Source organism: Meriones unguiculatus, chromosome 8 (assembly GCF_030254825.1).
Source record: "Meriones unguiculatus strain TT.TT164.6M chromosome 8, Bangor_MerUng_6.1, whole genome shotgun sequence".
NCBI classification, from domain to species: domain Eukaryota; kingdom Metazoa; phylum Chordata; class Mammalia; order Rodentia; family Muridae; genus Meriones; species Meriones unguiculatus.
In genome coordinates, this window is record NC_083356.1 from 68,386,307 (window position 1) to 68,404,369 (window position 18,063).

General features: G+C 48.9%; 1 protein-coding gene across 2 annotated transcripts; it reads left to right on the top strand.

The window, feature by feature from the left end:
• The first annotated feature begins 10,782 nt into the window (after positions 1-10,782).
• Positions 10,783-15,943, top strand: LOC110550846 (lipocalin Can f 6.0101). 2 transcript variants are annotated; one of them, XM_060390576.1, is made up of 6 exons: positions 10,783-10,887; positions 12,305-12,441; positions 13,122-13,195; positions 13,391-13,498; positions 14,496-14,591; positions 15,287-15,943. In XM_060390576.1, exons 1-6 carry the CDS (start codon positions 10,783-10,785, stop codon positions 15,313-15,315), a joined length of 549 nt encoding a protein of 182 aa, XP_060246559.1. In that variant the 3' UTR covers positions 15,316-15,943. The 2 variants fall into 2 exon arrangements, with proteins under 2 accessions (XP_060246559.1, XP_060246558.1); XM_060390575.1 differs by lacking the exon at positions 10,783-10,887 and adding an exon at positions 11,400-11,633 and having other exon boundaries at positions 15,287-15,941.
• Positions 15,944-18,063: the final 2,120 nt, after the last annotated feature.

Consider the following 18,063-nt stretch of genomic DNA (forward strand, 5'->3'; position numbering starts at 1 on the left):
GGATGGATGGATGGGAGAGTTGGTGAATGGGTGAGTGATCAGGGGATGAAAGCTAGTGGTGAATGAATGGATGGAAGGGGAATGGATGTAAGAAAAGATAAATGGATGGATAGGTGTTTGGGTGAATGAATGGATAGGCAAATTGGAAGATGATGGACAGAAGCCCAGTACTGATCAAACAAACATGGACACGGTTACGCTTCAGGCCCATCACTGTGAACTCTGCATGCTTTCTCCCCGCGCGCTTATAGTTTTCTTGCCCCCTTTCCTGTTTCAGCCTCAATGAATGTCCAGTGCTGTTCAGGTTCCAGAACCTTCTTGGATTTTTCTCTCGATGGACTCATTAATCCTCTTCTTAGTGTGATAGGGCCACATTCACTCTTATAAAAAAAATTCGTGGACATTTCTCATCAGTACTGACCTCTGGGGATCATAGGAGAAAGTGGCAAGGCTAGGGCCATCAGGCTGAGTCTGTCTTTAAAACAAAATCCTTTCAAAACCTGTTTTCCTCACAGGCCCTTTCTCACACATTATTCATAATCTCCTCCCGTAATTCATCCACAACCCCCACTCTATTTTCCTAGCTATGATCATCTTGCTTGGATATTGACCAGTTTTGTCACACCTCTATTTAGCTCTTTGTTCTTTTTCTTTCCTTTCTTTCCCCTTCTTTCTTTCTTCCTTTCTGCTGAAGAACTAATTACAGTCTCCTTTTCCTCCATAGGTTTTTTAGAAAACAGTGTATAATCACTGGCCTATCGCCACTTTTTTTTTTTTTTTTGAAACTGCAATATGAATACTTACCTCCCCTCCAGCTCTGTGATAAGTTAAATAGGGAAGCCGCAGCTTGAAATACTCACTCTGTGAGTACCCTCCCCACGTCCCATGCCCTGTCCCTTGACTCCCTGACTGGGCTTGCTCAGGTATTTCTCTGGGCCCTTTTTCAGAGGTAGGTGCAGCCCCTTGAGGCAGATTCTGTGCCTTGAAATTTCATGAGCATGTTCGTCGAGCAGAGCCAACCAGCAGAGGGTGGTGACAATAACAACAACAGATGCTTTGTCACTTTGCACCTGAAAGGCACTAGAAAGCACCAAGGGCCTCAGCACTTCATACCTTACAAGCCCCCCCCCTCCAGCTCGCTCAGCTGCAGTCACCTGCAATGGGCTTTAAAGTGGCCTTTTGCAAGATAGCTGACCTCATCCTGTTTCCGGCACTTCCAGAGAGAGCATTGTGCTCAGCTCAGACTCTAGCTTTTCCTTTCTGCCTTTATGACAGGCTCCTCCAGGGCACACAAATTCCAGATCATTATCTGAACATCCTGTGTCATGGGACACAGGTTTCCACAGAAGGCACACTGACATTTTCCTATGTGTGGAGTAGGACTGTTATCCTCTTTATAGTCATTTATACCATAAATGATTGTAAAAAACATGGAGGAGCATTTTTTTAAATCCTGATCCTTTACTTGAAGACAAAGCAAACCCCTAGACTCCTCCTGGATACTGGGGGACCACCACATGTCTCTCCTTCCCACTCCCCAGTGGCTAATTTAAAAAAATAAAATAAAACACTAAAGGACAGAGTTTTCTCTAATTGGTCTTCATGTAGGTTTCCTTCCTTCCCTCCCTCCACAAGAACCACCGCTGGCAGTGTGGAACTCTTCTGGATGGGTTTGTGGTGAGGGCCAGATTGTGATAAAGCCCTGATGAGGCCCTTTCCTGGTTAGCTTAAACTATCAAGTTGACACAGTCATCTAACAGGAAATCCTTAGTTGGGGAACTGCCTAGACCAGACTGGTCTGTGGGCATGTGTAGGTGGAGGTCGTCTTGGTTATTAATTGACGTGGGAGAGCCCAGCCATTGTGGGGTGGCACCACTCCCTAAGCAGAAAGCTTAGGGAAAGCTAGTTGAGTGTAAGCTAGCCCTGAGACAGCAAGCTAGCAGGCAGCATTCTCCACAGTCCCTGATGTAGTTTTTTCACTGTGAAGTAGGGTCCTTGGTCAGAAGTAATGCTGTGTGGAACAGAAAGCATAGGAATGGAATGTTAGACTCCAGCTCCTGTTCAGACGATAGTGTCTGCAGTTGTCCTTCCCTTTTCACAGATAAGAACAGGCTCCTGATGAGACAATGTCAGGGAGTGCCTAGCTAACAGACTCCCAGGTGCTAGGATCTCTTATTTGGGATATAAATTTACATCAAAGATGATTTATTGATGGTCACACATCCTGTTCACCCTCTGTTCCAGAGGCATACGACGAGAACCCACCTGAGCCCAGTGGGCCCTGATTTCCTCTCCTCAAAGCCCCTGTCATGCTGCTGTCTATATTTCTGACCGTGCTATTAAATAAATCTTGTACCCTCAAAGAATACTCTCTGTCCCAGTGTCCTCTACTGAACAGGCTTCCAGAGGATTGCAGGTGACTCTTGGTGATGAAGTATCTGCTCTATGCTCATGTGGGATGTGAACTCTGGAAGAAGGACAGACATCTCTGCTATTCACAACTCTCTGGTTGTGCTTATTACTAATTAATTAATTTATTATTGTGTATATGTGTATGCAAGATGTGCATGACACAGTGCATATGTGTGGACTTGATTCTCTCCGTCCACCTTCACGCAGACTATAGATATCCAGCTCAGGTCACCAGGCTTGCAAAGCCTGTACCTTTACCCATTGAGCCATCTTATTGACCCTCCTTGATCATAAAGTTATCCCCAGACACAGTCTGTCTCTCACATGAACAGATCTGACTAAGTATATCACCACATAAGTGTAATCAGTGACAATTAGGAAATACAAGGGGAAACTACAACCCTATGGAAATAGCTACAATTTTGCAATTTTGTCTCAGAAGTAGAGGGATCTTCCAATCCTGCTTGCAGCCCATAGAAGGGAGCTTCACACATGGTTCATAAATCCACAGGATATTCCTTAGGAGCTGCCAGAGCCTCACAAAGGGTGTCACATCCCGTCCACCCAAGTACTGCACTTGGGTTTTATAATTGCAAAGACGGGTTCAACTGCAACAGAGGCCTGCCCCTCGAAAGGACTCAGATACGATAGAGGCACCAAGGCAGAAATTATTCCTTGAAGTCACAAGATTTACTTAATACCATGGGCAAAGGGACAGGTGGCAACAAGGGCCCTGAAGAGAGGGAATCAGGGACCCATTTGCACAGAGTGGGAATTTTCTCTTATACCTTTCTAAGGAGGCTTGAAGGTTTTCACACAAGCCTGCAGCCAAGCTCTCTGATTCCTAGTCAGGAGGCAAGAAACAGGATAGAGAGAGGTTGTGTGGCAACCAATACCCCAGCAAGAGATCTCAGCACCAGAAAGTTTGCTAGCAAAAGATTCACAGATAATCTCTTTGCAGGGTGCCTGATGATATCTTGAAAGGCTGCTGCAAGGTATTGTGGCCTGAGCAGCAGCTAGATTCTAACACTGTAGTCCCTACATTAGTCCCTCATGTCCCCAGGTGGCCATTTCATAGATAGAAACTGGTTCAGGGGCTAGAGAGATGACCAGCAGTTTAGAACACTGACTGCTGTTCTAGACATCCTGAGGTCAATTCCCAGCAACCATGTGATGGCTCACAACCATCTGTAATGGAATCTGATTCCTTCCCTCTTCTGGTGTGCATGAAAACAAAGTGTTCATACTCATGCAATAAATAAATAAATCTTTTTTAAAAAATAAGCAAAACTGGTTTAGGCATCACAGTGGTCCTTAGCCCAGCTTGTGTTTCTCTGTGTAGCTACAGAGCTTGGATGCAGGCTTGTGTGAAAACCTTCCTTGGGGGATGACTCAACCACAGAACTTTGGCCAGTCTCAGAATGTCAGGGGCAAGAACACATACACTTTCACAAGGGTACCTTTCCAGGCCTAAAACATTGTTCAAGAACATTCAACATAGGATCTTGATGATCCCCAGGAACGAAGACAAATGCCTCCCAGCTTGTTTTGGCAGTCACTAAGCTTGAAGTACCTGCATCCACTAAGCTGCCCACCAAAGTAAGCACAGTGAAGGACACTGTGAAGCCAGTCCACGGTTAAGAGACTAAGAATAAGTTATAGCAGACACCCTCAGCACTCTGTCCACCATACCCGCCGTAGGACAAGTGTTTAATCCTAGAACCCTCAGCTGAAGTGGAAGTTCCTGGACTCAGTTTGGTCATGTGATATTTTGCTGCAAGCTGGGCATGTGACATTTTGCCCAGGTTGGCTTGTGAGAGGGCACATGATGTTTTGCTAACTCATGCAAGGGGCGTGACTTTGGCCAGCTGAGAACATCTGTGGGTGGACTTTGAGGAGAGGACACATATACAGGCCCAGGCAGAGTGAGACATCGCTTTTTGGATCAACATCGCTATGCTAATCTTCATGCTTCTACACTTGACTTCACAGAGAGAGAAACACTTCAGAGAGCTTCTCCAGGCAATCCAACTGAGTCTTTTGGCTGCTTTGTGTTGGCCTTTGGATTGGACTGCTGGTGTCAGAAACAAACAAATATCAAATTTTCGGGCTGGCGAGATGACTCAGTGGTTAAGAGCATTGACTGGTCTGCCAGAGGACCAGGGTTCATTCCCAGCATCCACATGGCAGCTTACACCTGTCTGTAATTCCACTTCCAGGAGTTCTGACACCCTCACACAGACACACATGCAGGCAAAACACCAGTGCACATAAAATAAAAATAAATAAATAAAATCATTAAAATTATACACACACACATACATGCATATATATGAATTTCCCATTCATATATATATGAAGATCCTCATTGTTGTCTATGGTGTGAAGAGCAACATCTGTCCTCACCTAGGCCCTCCATGATATTTCAGGCTCACCCCACCCCATGCCTCTTTTGCTGGCTCCTGTCTCGGTGGGCTCAGACTGAAGATTTCCACTCTTTTCCTAGAACCAGTGCAGCTCCAGGCTGTGCTTAGCTCTGCCAGGCCCCCAGCATGCTTTGGTGGAAACTATACAGGGCATATCTGAGTCCATGGTACCCCAGGGTAATTGTGAAAATTTCTACAACATTCCAAGGGTCATGAGTTTCCTGAAAGAGGCAATTGCATGCATGTAAACATGCTCACCAAGGAGAAAAGTGTTGACAGTGCACATGTGTGTACACACAGACATGGATGCTTACCCACATATGCAAGCACATTTATAGGTGAAGTACATAGGCTTATATACTGCAGGGCTGAGCCACAGGGAGGACACCCCTCAGGGACCCTCTGTGCTCTTCCCATGTGCCCATGGAAGCTCCATATGGCAGAAGCTTGCCTGCTCTCTCAGGCCAGCTCCAGTGTTGGACTGAAAGCCAGGCCATTCAGCCAGAAAGACCAAAAGGATTATGGCCCTAAAGGTCAGAGAATTTGATCACACATGTAGAAGGGGGGCTACACACATATCTACACTCGATCATAATATATAACAACCATGATCTTATGTATATTCACACATGCATGTGAGCATGCATGCACCAGCTGATCCAAACAGCAGAAGCAGAATGACAGAAAACCTAAATCAGAGCAAAAAGCTAGCCCCAGGTTCCATTATGGAGCACAGTCATCCTTCCTCTGAGGGCCTGGGGTTTCCCTGGCCCACTGTGGCCTTTCTGTCATCTAAGGAGGGGAAAGGCCTAGAGACCAGGAACTCAGATCTCCAAGCCAACCCCCAAGTGAATGGCCTCGAGCCCTTCTACATGTGTAATCAAATTCTCTGACCTTTAGGGCCATAATCCTTTTGGTCTTTCTGGCTGAATGGCCTGGCTTCCAGTCCCACACTGGAGCTGGCCTGAGAGAGCAGGCAAGCTTCCACCATATGAAGCTTCCATGGGCACATGGGAAGGGCACAGAGGGTCCCTGAGGGGTGTCCTCCCCGTGGCTTAACCCTGCTTGTGTCTGAACCCCTGGTCTCTGTGCCTCATGAAACCTTCTAGAGCCTGGAGCTTCTTGCAAAGAGGATTAGGCTATAGCTTAAAGTTGGCAGTAGAGTCATCCTGAAGACTGATCCTCCTCTAAGTACACAGCACAGCCAGACTCAGCTGCTCTACCACCATGTCACACAGAGACCTAGAGGCCCAGTTCCCTCAGGGACCAAAGTCCACATATGATCCCAAGGCAACAAATAATAAGCCACTCAGAGACCAAAAGGCAGCATCCAAGACTCTATGGGAAGAAGTGCACCTCATGTCCTATCGAAGCTCAGCTCTAGAGTGTTGGCCTCAAGGGTCCAGTGAAGCCATGAGTCATGGCTTCTCCCCAGAAGAACACGTACAACCTGCCCAGCCTTCATCTGTAGAGACTTCAGGGCTTAGCCCTCGGATATCTCTCCAAGCCAGTGAGGTGCCACATCTAGGCCTACCCACAAAGGCATCTCAGTCCAGAAGCCAAGCCACATAGTGTTCCAGTCCTGGCCTGCACCCTGACCTTAGAGTGAAAGCATCTCTTAGCCACAGGGATGACAGCATTCTTCCCTGAACTCCATGCTGTTCTAAACTTGTTGACTCCAGTGGGTGGAGAGAACTTCCTGCCTTGGAACAGTATATATGCAGCCAGCTGGGGCCTCTGTGCACCCAAATCTGATCACTCATCCCAAGAAGACATGGTAGAGGAATGAAGCTTCTACTGCTGCTGAGTATGGGGCTGAGCCTGGCCTGGACCCTGCAGGATGAAATTCAGATTCCTCTGTGGCTGTGCTTCCCCATTGAGCAGCTGATGGATAAAGCAGGGAGTCATCCCATGTCTCCACTTATTTTTCCAGATCTATCACCTTACAATGTCTTGACAGCCACTCGCAGCAATGGGGATCAAAGGAGTGGCATTCTACTTGAGGTCCAGAACTTGAGGACACTCTGACAGGTCTCCTACAGTGTGGGGCACCTTAAAGCCCCACTACAGCTGCCAAGGCCCAGGAGGAACCTGAACCTAGGGACCAAATAGGAGACAGGGTGCCAGGTCCCCCGCTATGTATCTTATTGTACAGAGAACATATGGTAAGGATACCCTCTCTCTTTAGGGATCTGGAGAGAGAGCCACCACGTTCTAAGAGCCTTCTCCATGGCCAGTGGGTACACTGTGCTGGCCTGTCTGGCTGGAAGCAGAGCAGAGTCAGCAGACCCCAAGGTTCCTTCTCAGCACACAATAAGAGATGAGGTGGGGTCCATACTCTATACCTCTGCGGGACATGCCTGGCTCCTCCCTGTTGTGATCCTCTGCCCAGGGGGATGGGTCCCCAGGACTCTGTGGCCAGGACAGAACCTGACTCTGCAGTTGACAGGCTGGCCCACCCTCAGGCTGGCTTCCTCTGACCTGCCCGTCAGAGAGGAAGGAGGTGCCTACCTGAACTTCATGACCTTCTGGACAACAGCAACCTGAATGTCACCTACTTCTGAAGGTAGTCTGGCATGCCTAGACCTCTGACCAGGTTCTGGGAGGCACTCCCATCATCACCTCCCAGATCCCCAGCTATTCACGCCTCAGGCCTGAGAGGATCTCAATGATTCTGATCCTCCGGGCTGCTCTCTAGAGGCTGGGGAACCTTTGGGATGCCATCTGGGTGAGCCAGGTGGCCACCAGGACACAGCTCCCACAAACCTGGCTTAGGAAGGCCGTTTTTCTCTTAGAATAGATAAAAAGTACGTGGAGGAGTTCTACTTTGCAGAGAAGACTGACAAACCTGGATCCTATATCTTTGAGTGTGAGTGAAAGTAGCTGCTGCTCCCTCCCTGGGTGGCATGGTGGCTTAGGCAGGCTGTAATGAGCAGCTGCAGTGTAGATGTGACTGAACAGGAAGGTCAGGGAAGGATAACTCCATAGACCTCACAGCTATGTCTTCAGAAACTCACAATCCAATAGACAAGGGCTCCAAGCTGTGCTCCCTTGCAATCCCAGGGCTCCCATAATCCTTCTGAAGCTCAGCACACAGCTGACCCATTTTCAGATGGCAGGCAGTGTGAGAGGGAGGCTGGCAGGGAGAAGGGATCAGGAGCTGAGCTCACCCAGCTGAGGCTCTGCACTGCTGTGCAAGGGTTTCTCTTTGGAACAGATGTTGCTCGGGCAGTGTTGGGGGAAGGAGCAGGAATCCAGATAACAGAAGACAGAGTGGGAGAGCCTTGAGCCCTTCCCCTTTGCTGAACATTCCACCCCTCTTTCTGGCCAAGAAAAGACCCAGATCAAGACATGAGGCGAGAGAAGGTTGGGGAAGCAGAGGCAGGAGACAGAGTGGCTGCTGGCTGGGCTTTGTACCCCTGGCTATGCTGGCTACTGTGGGTTGAATATGTGGATATGGAGTCAGGCTGGGCCATTGCAAGGGAGGACAGTATCGGTCATGGGAAGCTCAGGATACTGGGAAACACATGGGTCCCAGCAGCTTCACGACCATTTAGTTTCTTGTCACAGACCAAGTCAAAATGTATCTAACTTTTGAGGATGTTACTGATGGATGACTATATCATCATGGACTTAGAAAGCCAGGACAAAGGAGGCACTCTCATTGTGGCTGACCTTCATGGTGGGTGCTATCTGCACCCACAGCCTCAAAGACTTCAGGAAATGGCAGGACTTGAGGTGGAAAGACGGGTGGGGAGGGTGGGGAGTCTAGGGGCTGGAGCTACTCTCCCTACCCCAAGTACCCTTGCTATGAGTCTCTCCGTTCAACCATGCCTTCAATCCTGCTGGTTCTAGGCAGGGCTCTGTCTGAAGGTCTGATTAATCTGTTGGAACACTATAAGAAGCACACATCCAAAAGAGGCATCTTACCAGAGAACACTGTGGTAATTGTAGCCCTTTGTAGGTAGGCTTCCCTTCCTTCAGCTTTTTCTCTGTAGGAGCTCAGCCACAATGGCTGGGATGACCCCTTTGGAATGTTGTAGGCCACAGTGCTGAAGGGGGTGACAGGATGAGGAATCTGTCTGCTTCTTAGCAGAGCTAGGGCTGATCTGAAGAGGGGCCCTGGAGGGAGAAGGGGACTCAAGTCTCTGACCTCTGCTTCCTCTTTGGTCCACAACAAGATGTGGCTCCTGAGGTCTGTAAGTAGCTAGACTCCTTCCTGTCTTCATCCCCCATATTCTGGCAGATAGACTTTTCCAGGGAGTACCCTGCAAAGTATAACACCCCAGCCAGTATAGCAGTCAGGGCTTGTGAACAATGCTGTACCCAGGGCCCAGCCTGGATTAGAACATCAGGTGGGCCCAGGAGGACGCAGGCTCTCTTCAGGGTATATGTACCCCGGATGTACCCTTGCATGCATCTTGTGCATGCACTCATGCCTCTGAATGCATCTTGAGTGTGTATACTCTATTCCTGACCACTCCTGTGCAGTCATGCTCACCATGCTTTGCTCAGGACCCCTGCTAGGCACAAATCCTTGCATGGCTCTGCTGAGCAATGGAACACTCCCTTTCCCAGCACTCCTGGGTCCAGGCTCTCCTTTCAGTTCTGTCTCCTGGCTTCCCGGACTTCTTCTTCATACCCTCAAGAAAGCAGGGTCAGCCCTGTCCACCAAAGCAGGGCAGAGTGTGGAGAGACTCCATAGGTCCCTTAAAACCCTCACCCTAGGAATCACACTGTAAGATGGGGACAGAGGCTCGGGATTTGGTGGATCTGGGGAATTATGACCCTGGTGGAGAGCTTGGTGACCATGCTGCTCTCTCCCAGGTGTGTGAGACCTAAGAGATAAAGGCAACATGGAGGTGGAAGGAAGGAGGCTGTACCTGGGAGGAAGGGACAGAGAGAAACTCGAGGGCACTGATCTGCAGCCATAAGCTCGCCTAGATTGTGGAAGTTCCTGTGGTTTGAGGTCATCCACAGAGCATCTGCTTTCTCCTAGACCGGGTCTGTGCAACACCAGAATCAGCGTTTTGATGGGCTCCATCTCTTGAAGCTTTTGACCTTCAGTGCTGACCTACCCTTTCCCATGTGATAAATAAACTCAACATCTGCCTCCAGTGACGTCTTCTCTGCACCCAAAGGCCACAGGGCTCCTACGCTCAGAGGGAGCTCCCCCAGGGAGGAGTGGCACCCACCTAGATTCTGACAAGGTTGGGCAGGGAAGGTGTCTTCAGGTAGCAGTCTCATGGCCAGGGCAGCAGGCTGGGCTCTGAGGGACTCAGGGAGTTTGGGACTCCTGAAGCTGAGCTCTCCAGGCCCGCCCTGTGGAGGAACCATCGGTGTATATCTGAGCAGGCAAACTTGAATAGTCTAAGGAGGAACATTTGCCACCTTGCTACAGTCCTCACCCGCCCTTCCCTTCCAGAACCTGTAACAGCTTTATAAGATCAGCCAAGGCCAGGTCAGCCATGGGCAAGGATGTCCTGTCTTCTAGGACATGAAGAACACATCATGAGGTCTCTTGTATCTGCTTAGGTCATTGTATCTGTGGCCAGGAGTGGAGGGTAGGACTTCACCCCAGGAAGCTAAGGCAAAAAGGCCAGATCAGGCCAAATCCTCCCTAGCTGGGCTTCTAACCTTTCCTGACAAGTGACCATTTCCTGCCTTAGAAGGCATCAGCTGTAATTTAACTATGAAGTTAAGGAGCAGACAAGTGCCTGGCTAACGTCAGCTAGCTCAACCCCTGTGGGAAGCCAGACCCCTGATTATGCTGTGACAAGATAATCCTGCACCAAACCCAAAGACGGGGCTGCCCCTGTCCCTGATCCAGGTCATCGTAGAACACAAGAGGTCAGGGACTGGGAAAAGGGCCAGAGAAGGTGTCACATTTGGTGTGAGCTAGACGGGAAGCTGCTGGAACCTGCTTCTCTTGGCCCAAGGGGTCATGGCACTGGAGAGTGGGTTACTACTGATGTTGGTCATCAATATAAGCCTGGCCCAGAAGATTCTGGAAGAGGTGCCAGTGCAGCCAGACTTTGACGCACATAAGGTGAGTGGCATCAAGGAGTGAGCAATCCTGGGGAATGACTCTAAGGCAAAGGGAGACACTAGAAAAGTGGCCACCTGGTGCTGTCCTGGATACATGGGACAGAGTGGCCATGAGGCTGGGAGCGAGGGTTGGTGAGAGGCACTCATAATAAACAGGTAGTGGCTGGGCACTCACATTCCTCAATTCTGTCTGAGACACTCTCTGTATTGCCTGTGCCCCCCTTCATACTTCAGGGAAGGAGCTGTTTGGGTGTGAGGTGAGCAAAGATGTAGGAGGGTCCTTCCACTCCTGCTCTTATGGCAGTGCATGAACACACCAGGAGGACAGCAGTTCTGGGGATGAGGGGCTACACTTTAGAGGGTAACAGACACACCTGTGACCTTTTGTAACCTAGCCACAAACCTCTCCCTGGGTCCCTAGGACAGACTTGCAATGCAGTTAAGCTACCCCAACAGGCTCACCATGTTTTTGCTTCACTGACTTGAGTGTCACCAAGCTCTGTTGTCAGTCCTAGGGAAGACTAAAATGTGAAGGGCTTGGAGGACTGCAAGGCTGGCCATCAACTGCTTAGAAGTGGGATGCTTGGGCTATTCTCAGAAGTGGGGAGCTGCCTGGACCTACTGCTCTTAGCTCCAGGGGTCATGACACTGGTGAGGGGGTTGCTGCTGATGCTGGCCATCAATATAGACATGGCCCAGAAGAATCTGGAAGAGGTGCCAGTACAGCCAGACTTTGATGTGCATAAGGTGAGTGTCATGGCCTGACTGGCTCAGGGCTGTGATAAGGACTGGGTGCTGGTCCCTCGGTGTGCTCCAGCCAGGAGCAGAGGCTTAGGCAGCCCAGCCTCCCAGGACCTCTGGCAGACATGGGGCCCTTTAGTTAACTCTGAGGTCCTTTCTGGGTAATTGAATTTTATGCCTTGGATGTGAAAGCAGAGCCAGAGTTGGGGTGAAAAGTCCCCACTACGGTGACATGTAGCACAAAGTATGTCCCAGTGTCCTGTCTGCCCTGTCTGTCCTGCCTGTCCATCTCTGAGTCTTGGTGCTCAGAATCAGATGTGGAAACTCTGGATACCACCAGGCAGGGAGGGTTAGTGGGAGCAATTCCAAGCAATTCCAGAGCAATTCCATGGCTCTGGGGAGAAGAGTCCAAATCAGAGAGAGGAAGGAGGGATAGGAGAAATGAGGGGAGGGTATTGAGGGAAGGAAAGCTGGAAAAGAATGGGGGTGAATATTTCTAAGTAGGAAGTCACAGCTCTAACCTGGGAACCCTAAGTTCACTGATTTGGGGGGTGAGGTGTCCATGTATACATCCTGGGGGCCTGTGCCCATATGCTGACCAGGCTTAGAGCTGTATTGTCTGCACATTGAGACTAGAAGCTCAGAACTGTTTATCTCCCATGCCCATACCACTGCAGGTAGAAGGACGTTGGCTTACCATCCAGCTGGCCACTAGCCTCAGGCACCTGGTCTTGCCCACTGACCCTCTGAGACTTTCTCTCCATTCCATTTGGACCAGAGACAGTGGGGATGTGGACTTTGTGCTGTTTGAGATGTGAGTCTGTGGTAACTCTTATTTCATGCCCAGAGCCCTGAGGGGTTAGCACTGGTGGCCAGAGGGACCACGTACTGTGCTAGGCTAAAGGCTATAGCTTGCAATGTGTGGGACCTGAGGCTTAAGAGAAATAGCTAACAGAAGAGGTACATAGTCAGCTGCAAGACCTGAATGACCTGCTCCGAAGTACAGAGCATGTGCTGCCTCTCACCACAGAGGGAATCTCATATCTGGTTCTTTTATGTGCAATCCTTTCTATTTAAAAGTGGTAAACTTTCCCAGGCTTGGAGGTACATGTATTTAATCCCAGAAGTTTTGAACTAGAAGTAGGATGATCATGAATTAAGGTCATAGCTAGATAATGAGTCCAAGAACAGGCTGGGCCCCAGGAAGCATGGGCTTTGTCTAGAGCAGGAACCGTGAGGAGAAAAACAGGTCAGGGTCTTGATTCCAATATCCAACTCTGAGGACAGTCTGGGCTCAGTCTCTTCTGGGAGGTCTGGTTTCATCCAACTACACCAGCACCTGTGGCTACCACCATCTCTCTCCATCTGTCTAACCCTAATTAAGGCTGCTCCCAAACACTGGGAGTTGAGCACCCTGGGGAGGACTTCCAGGCTTTCAGCCAGAGTCACCTCCAATGTTTCTCTGTGCCCTGAGCTAGCCACTCTTCTTTCTAGAGGAGAGGGGATTTGCGCAGGATTAAATGTCACTGTCCATCCAACTGGGCTCCAAGGCCAGTACCAAGGAACCAGTGAGTACTTCATGGGGAACCCTGGGCCCTGTGTGCATGAGGGGGGATCAAGCCGGGGAGTCCAGGTATCCTTCACAGAGAAAAACACCAGGAGGACCTGCCAGCCTTGGACAGGCTGTCACATTCTCTGTGGGGAGGTGGAGTCCTGGAGCATAACGAGACAGAGCATGACGAGTCACACCCTGCTCTCCACAGTTGAGGGGGGCAGCATGCACGTCCACTTCATCAGCACTGACTACAACAACCTCATTCTTTTTGTACGCTTTGAGGACTACGAAGTCATCAACCTGTGGGCACTTCTGGGTAGGTGATGGCTCTCCCTAGCGCTGGATTCTGGGTCTAGGTCCTGGATAGCTCTCGATCACTCTAGTCTGACCAGAGACTTTGTGTCTGGGAGTCTCATGATGACTCTTCTCAAAGCTGTAACCAGGCATTCCGCCATCCAGGCACAACACACTGTTTCACACACTCATTGCTCACTCGGTTACCCATTCACTCTCTTCTTCAGCCCCCAAGCATCAAGTGGCTGGTGTTACAGTCTGGAACTGTCTTTGGTGTTGGGGTAGTAACAGGGTCCTTTCAGGGTCCCCAAAAGGAAAGTGTCAGGGGAGAGAGACCTGGGGAGCTTATGAAGGGTTGCCAAGCAGCTGTTGCATCCTGAAGACTGGAGTAGGTGGGGTTGGCCACAGCCAGGGTCCTGGGTGACCCTGAATGTAGCCGTGAGCCTCAAGCTCTGAGGAGGATGGGGTGGGGTGTGGAGGAAGAGCACAGATGTGAGAGCAGGTGTTCGGTTGGGGCTCCCCGGGTCTTCACGTTGAGGATACAGGCCTCACTTGTTTGTTAGAGAAGGCATTAGACTGTGCTAGAGTCAGATCTGTCCCTGTCCCACTTTTCCTTTTCTTTTTTCTTTTCTTTCTTTTTTTTTTTTTAGTTGGGGATAGAATTTGTGGCTTCTGCATCCTGGGCATGTGCTCTACCAATTGGGTCACATTGGCAGCCTTGGACTTGCTTTGGGGGGGAGACAGCAAAGGGGCTGCTGTGATTGCTGGGGAGGTTCTGAGTCTGGGAGGTAACCGGGGGGTGGCACTGCCATCAGTCCCACCTCAATATACACCCTTCCCTTCAAAAGAAGACCAGTGTCGACCAGTGTCAGGCAGCTGAAGCTCAGGGCCTCTGTACCCTGCCACCCTGCCACCCTGCCACCCTGCCACCCTGCCGGGGCTCTGATCTCTTCCTGCTTACCCAGAAGTACAGCTAAGAGCTCAGGGAGCTTCATCGTCACTCAGCCCTCTAATTTCAGCTAGAAGAATGGATGAAGACCCTACATGGTTGGAGAAATACCTGGTGTTTGTAGACAGATTCCACCTTCAAAAGGCCCCCATCTTCAACACAGCTGGTAAGAGCTGCCTCTGGCTGTTTCGCAGCTGCTAAGGAGTGCCTCCCCTCCCCATCCTCTCCATTGTGCAGTAACAACACAACAACAGCGTTTATGACGTTGCTTTTCTGGCCAGACCTGTCCTGGGTGGCTCCCCTGTCAGGCTGGCAATTGCTGACTCCATGCCATGGATGTGGTTCAGAGACAGCCCAGGGTAAGGGAGAGGGCACAACCAGGAAGAAGGCCAGGGTGTGGTCCAGATCTAGGAGTCTCCTGTCCTCAGCATTGAGCCCTTTTGCACCACCATTTAGGGTGATCAACAAACACACAGCCATGTATGTTCTGAGAATTTGGCAACACATGGAACAAGACAGGTGTACCCCAATTCAGGCCACACCTAAGCAGACAACAGCAGAGCATGAGCGAGGCTGGGGTTGAACCATTTGTTAGGAGCAAAGGCTGCAGGGGCCTCCTTGCATGTGCAGAAGTCAGGAAGGGAAAGTCAAGGCTCCCTAGAAGAGGGAACATGCTGAGGATATGGGGGATGAGCCATTAAAGGAGCACAGGTTATGTGACCATCATGGGGTCTGAAGGACAAGGAGGCAGGGCAGTCTTTCATAATCAACATTTTCATATTGTGATTCGTTTCTTAGCTGACTGATTTAAAGGCAATCAAGAGAAGTCTTTCATCTCATCCTTTCTCTCCCTCTGCACAGGCCAGTGTTCCGAGATGTGGCTTAGATGAGGCCATGGCTTGAGACTTCCCACATGCCCAACCCCCCCATCTCCCACTGTTTCAGCTTTCCTTCCTTTTTCTCACCATGGCCCAACAGCTCTGGACGTCCCTCTACACCTCCTAGGGGCCTGACACCTGGAGCCCAGAGCTAACCCCTGCCTGCTTGGTCTTGCCTCATCCCCTTCCTCTCTGCAGTAACCAAGTCCCATCAAAAAGTTCATACGGACTGCCAAAGTTCCCAGCCTGGCCTGTGGCTGAAGGAACATTCAGGAGGCTTATGAGCTATGAGTTTGAAAGAAGGTGAGCAAATCTAGGTGCTCTGACAGAAAACTCCTGTTCTTGGGCACAGAGATTTTCACATGTGGGATGAAGAGTTGCCCAGGGCAGGGTGCTTGCCCAGCACACTCAAGACCTGGCCTCCAACCACCTTTGGTAACAAGCAAAAAACCCAACTAGAATACATACAGGCCTGGCATTCCTATGTGACCTTCAATATTTGGGGGAGCATGACCCTCACTCTGTAATAAATAAAGCCTGGGAAAGCGAAGCAGCTGTTTTATATACTTCTCTGTAAAAGGGCCAGACAGCCAAGGAATCCAGGATAAACCAGACATGCCCTGAAAAAAGTAAGACTTAATCACCATCAGAGAGGTTCCATCTAGCAACTGATGGAAACAGATGCATAGACCCTCAGCCAAACATTAGGTGGAACTCAGTGATTCCTGTGGAAGAAGGAGAGGAAAGTGCAGGAGCCAGAAGGTTAACATTACTTTCTTAAAAGAAAAAAAAGAAAAAAAAAGAAAAGAAATTTGGAAATGACCATAAAATACTATAGATTGGGGACAAAGTGGTGACACCAGAATATAAAACTCAAGGGAAAAGAGGGCCACTATAAAAACTGTATTTGTTCATCAGAGCTTTGGTAATAAGGGACCAAATACAGGGTGGTCTAGACCAGGGATTCTTTCAATTTTTCTGCTTGTGGCCATTTTTACTTGAGATTTTATTTATGTATTTAAAGATGAGATTTCACTGTAGCTCTGGCTGGCCTAGAACTTGCCATGTAGAACAGGTTGGTCTTGAACCCACAGAGATCCATTTGCCTCTGTCTCCCAAGTCATAGGATCAAAAGCATGTGCCCTCTACACCTGACTACCAGAGATATATTTCCACAACTTCAGGTTTGTGTATATGTATGTGTATATGTGTGTATGTATAGTATATTATATGATATGTGCATGTATATATGGATAGATAGAGATTAGATAGATAGATGTATACAAAATAAAATTAAGTTCACAAACCAAACATCTATTGACAGCAAATAATAAAGAACACATTTAAAAACAATTATTTGGTTTATAGACCATTTTACTATTTTAAATTTACTATTTAGAGCAAATTTGCATACTAATGAGATGGATACTGGCTTATTTAATTAAGAGATTAAAGCTGAGCTCAGTATTTGCTTCTGTGAAACAGAATCTTCAGCATTTTCCAGAGTCTGGATTTTGATCTATAGTCATCCCTGAGAATGCCACATTGTACAAAGAGTGTGCAGTAGCACAAGCGTGTCTGAGGCCATTTTAGAAAGTGGAAATTCTGTCTTAATCTCAAACCAAAGTTCATTTAACAAAAATTGTAAAAGAAATTCAAGTAAAGAAGCTCACACAGCAGCTTTAAAAGTCAGATATTTTCATGGTACAGTTTGATACTTCATGTTGAGAAATATAGAAAAATAACGTCTTTGTTTCATAAAGTGAAAACTATTACGTTTAAGAGCAGAGAACTGTGTCTGTACAAAAGCCCTGCAGTTCATGACATGCGGTGGCCAGCTGAGGGATCTCTGCCTTAGTTCACCGCTGTGGGACGGTGTACAGGCACACATGCAGAGTACATGCGTGTTCAGAACCAAGGCTGCAGGGAAGTCATGTGGCTGAGAGTGCCAGAGCACCTCATGTCGGGATGTGGGGATGTGACTTAATGTGATTTTCTGGTCATTACATCTCTTCAGGAGTCTTTTACTGCTACTTTTTTTTTTTTTTTTTTTTTTTTTTTTTTTTTTTTTTTTTTTTTTTTTTACCTGACTCCAGGCATTTAGTTACATGACCTGAGCTGGATGTAGACAACAGGAGTTTGCTTTCTGTCCCAGGTCCTGCGTGTCTGGGCTCTCCAAGGCTGCTCTCCTTGGCTTGCTCCTTATGCTCATATGGTCTTCCTTCTGTGTATGCTCATGTTCTAATCATTTTATAAGATCACCAGGCAGATTGGATTTGTTCCTCCACACTCTACAAGTTCTCATTTTCACTGTATAAGTTCTGTAGAGATCCTGTCTCCAACAGGGTTGCATCCTCAGCAGCAGATGAATGCTGAGGACACAACAGGCTCCCCTGCATGTTTTAAGTCCCTGTGAGTCCCCACTGAGTGCTGGGCTCAGCTGTGTGGCGGCACCACCCTTTGTGGAAGCTCCCTGGCCTCAGGCTCTGGCTGCCCATGTCTTCCTTGCTACACTAAGCATGCTTGAGTATGCAGGATCAGTGCTGCAGGTCCTGCCCACCACAGCGACTGACCGGCAAGGCTGCTAAGGACACAGCTCCCCTACAGCCTAGGAGCCCCGTGAAGTAAGCCAGGCGTGGTGCGCACACCTGGAGTACTGTCTCTTCAAGGTCGAGGCAGGATGAAGGAAAGTTTAGAGCCAGATCTGACGAGTAATGAGAACTTGTTTCCAATGAACAAAACAAGGGTCGGAGAGATGGC

Excerpts from the sequence above, each read along its gene's own strand:
- LOC110550846 (XM_060390575.1), top strand. The coding sequence starts at position 11,466 with ATGCTTGGGCTATTCTCAGAAGTGGGGAGCTGCCTGGACCTACTGCTC. Across the intron at positions 12,442-13,121 it reads GACTTTGTGCTGTTTGAGAT|AGGAGAGGGGATTTGCGCAG; the intron begins GTGAGTCTGTGG and ends TCTTCTTTCTAG. Across the intron at positions 14,592-15,286 it reads CCCCATCTTCAACACAGCTG|GCCAGTGTTCCGAGATGTGG; the intron begins GTAAGAGCTGCC and ends CCCTCTGCACAG.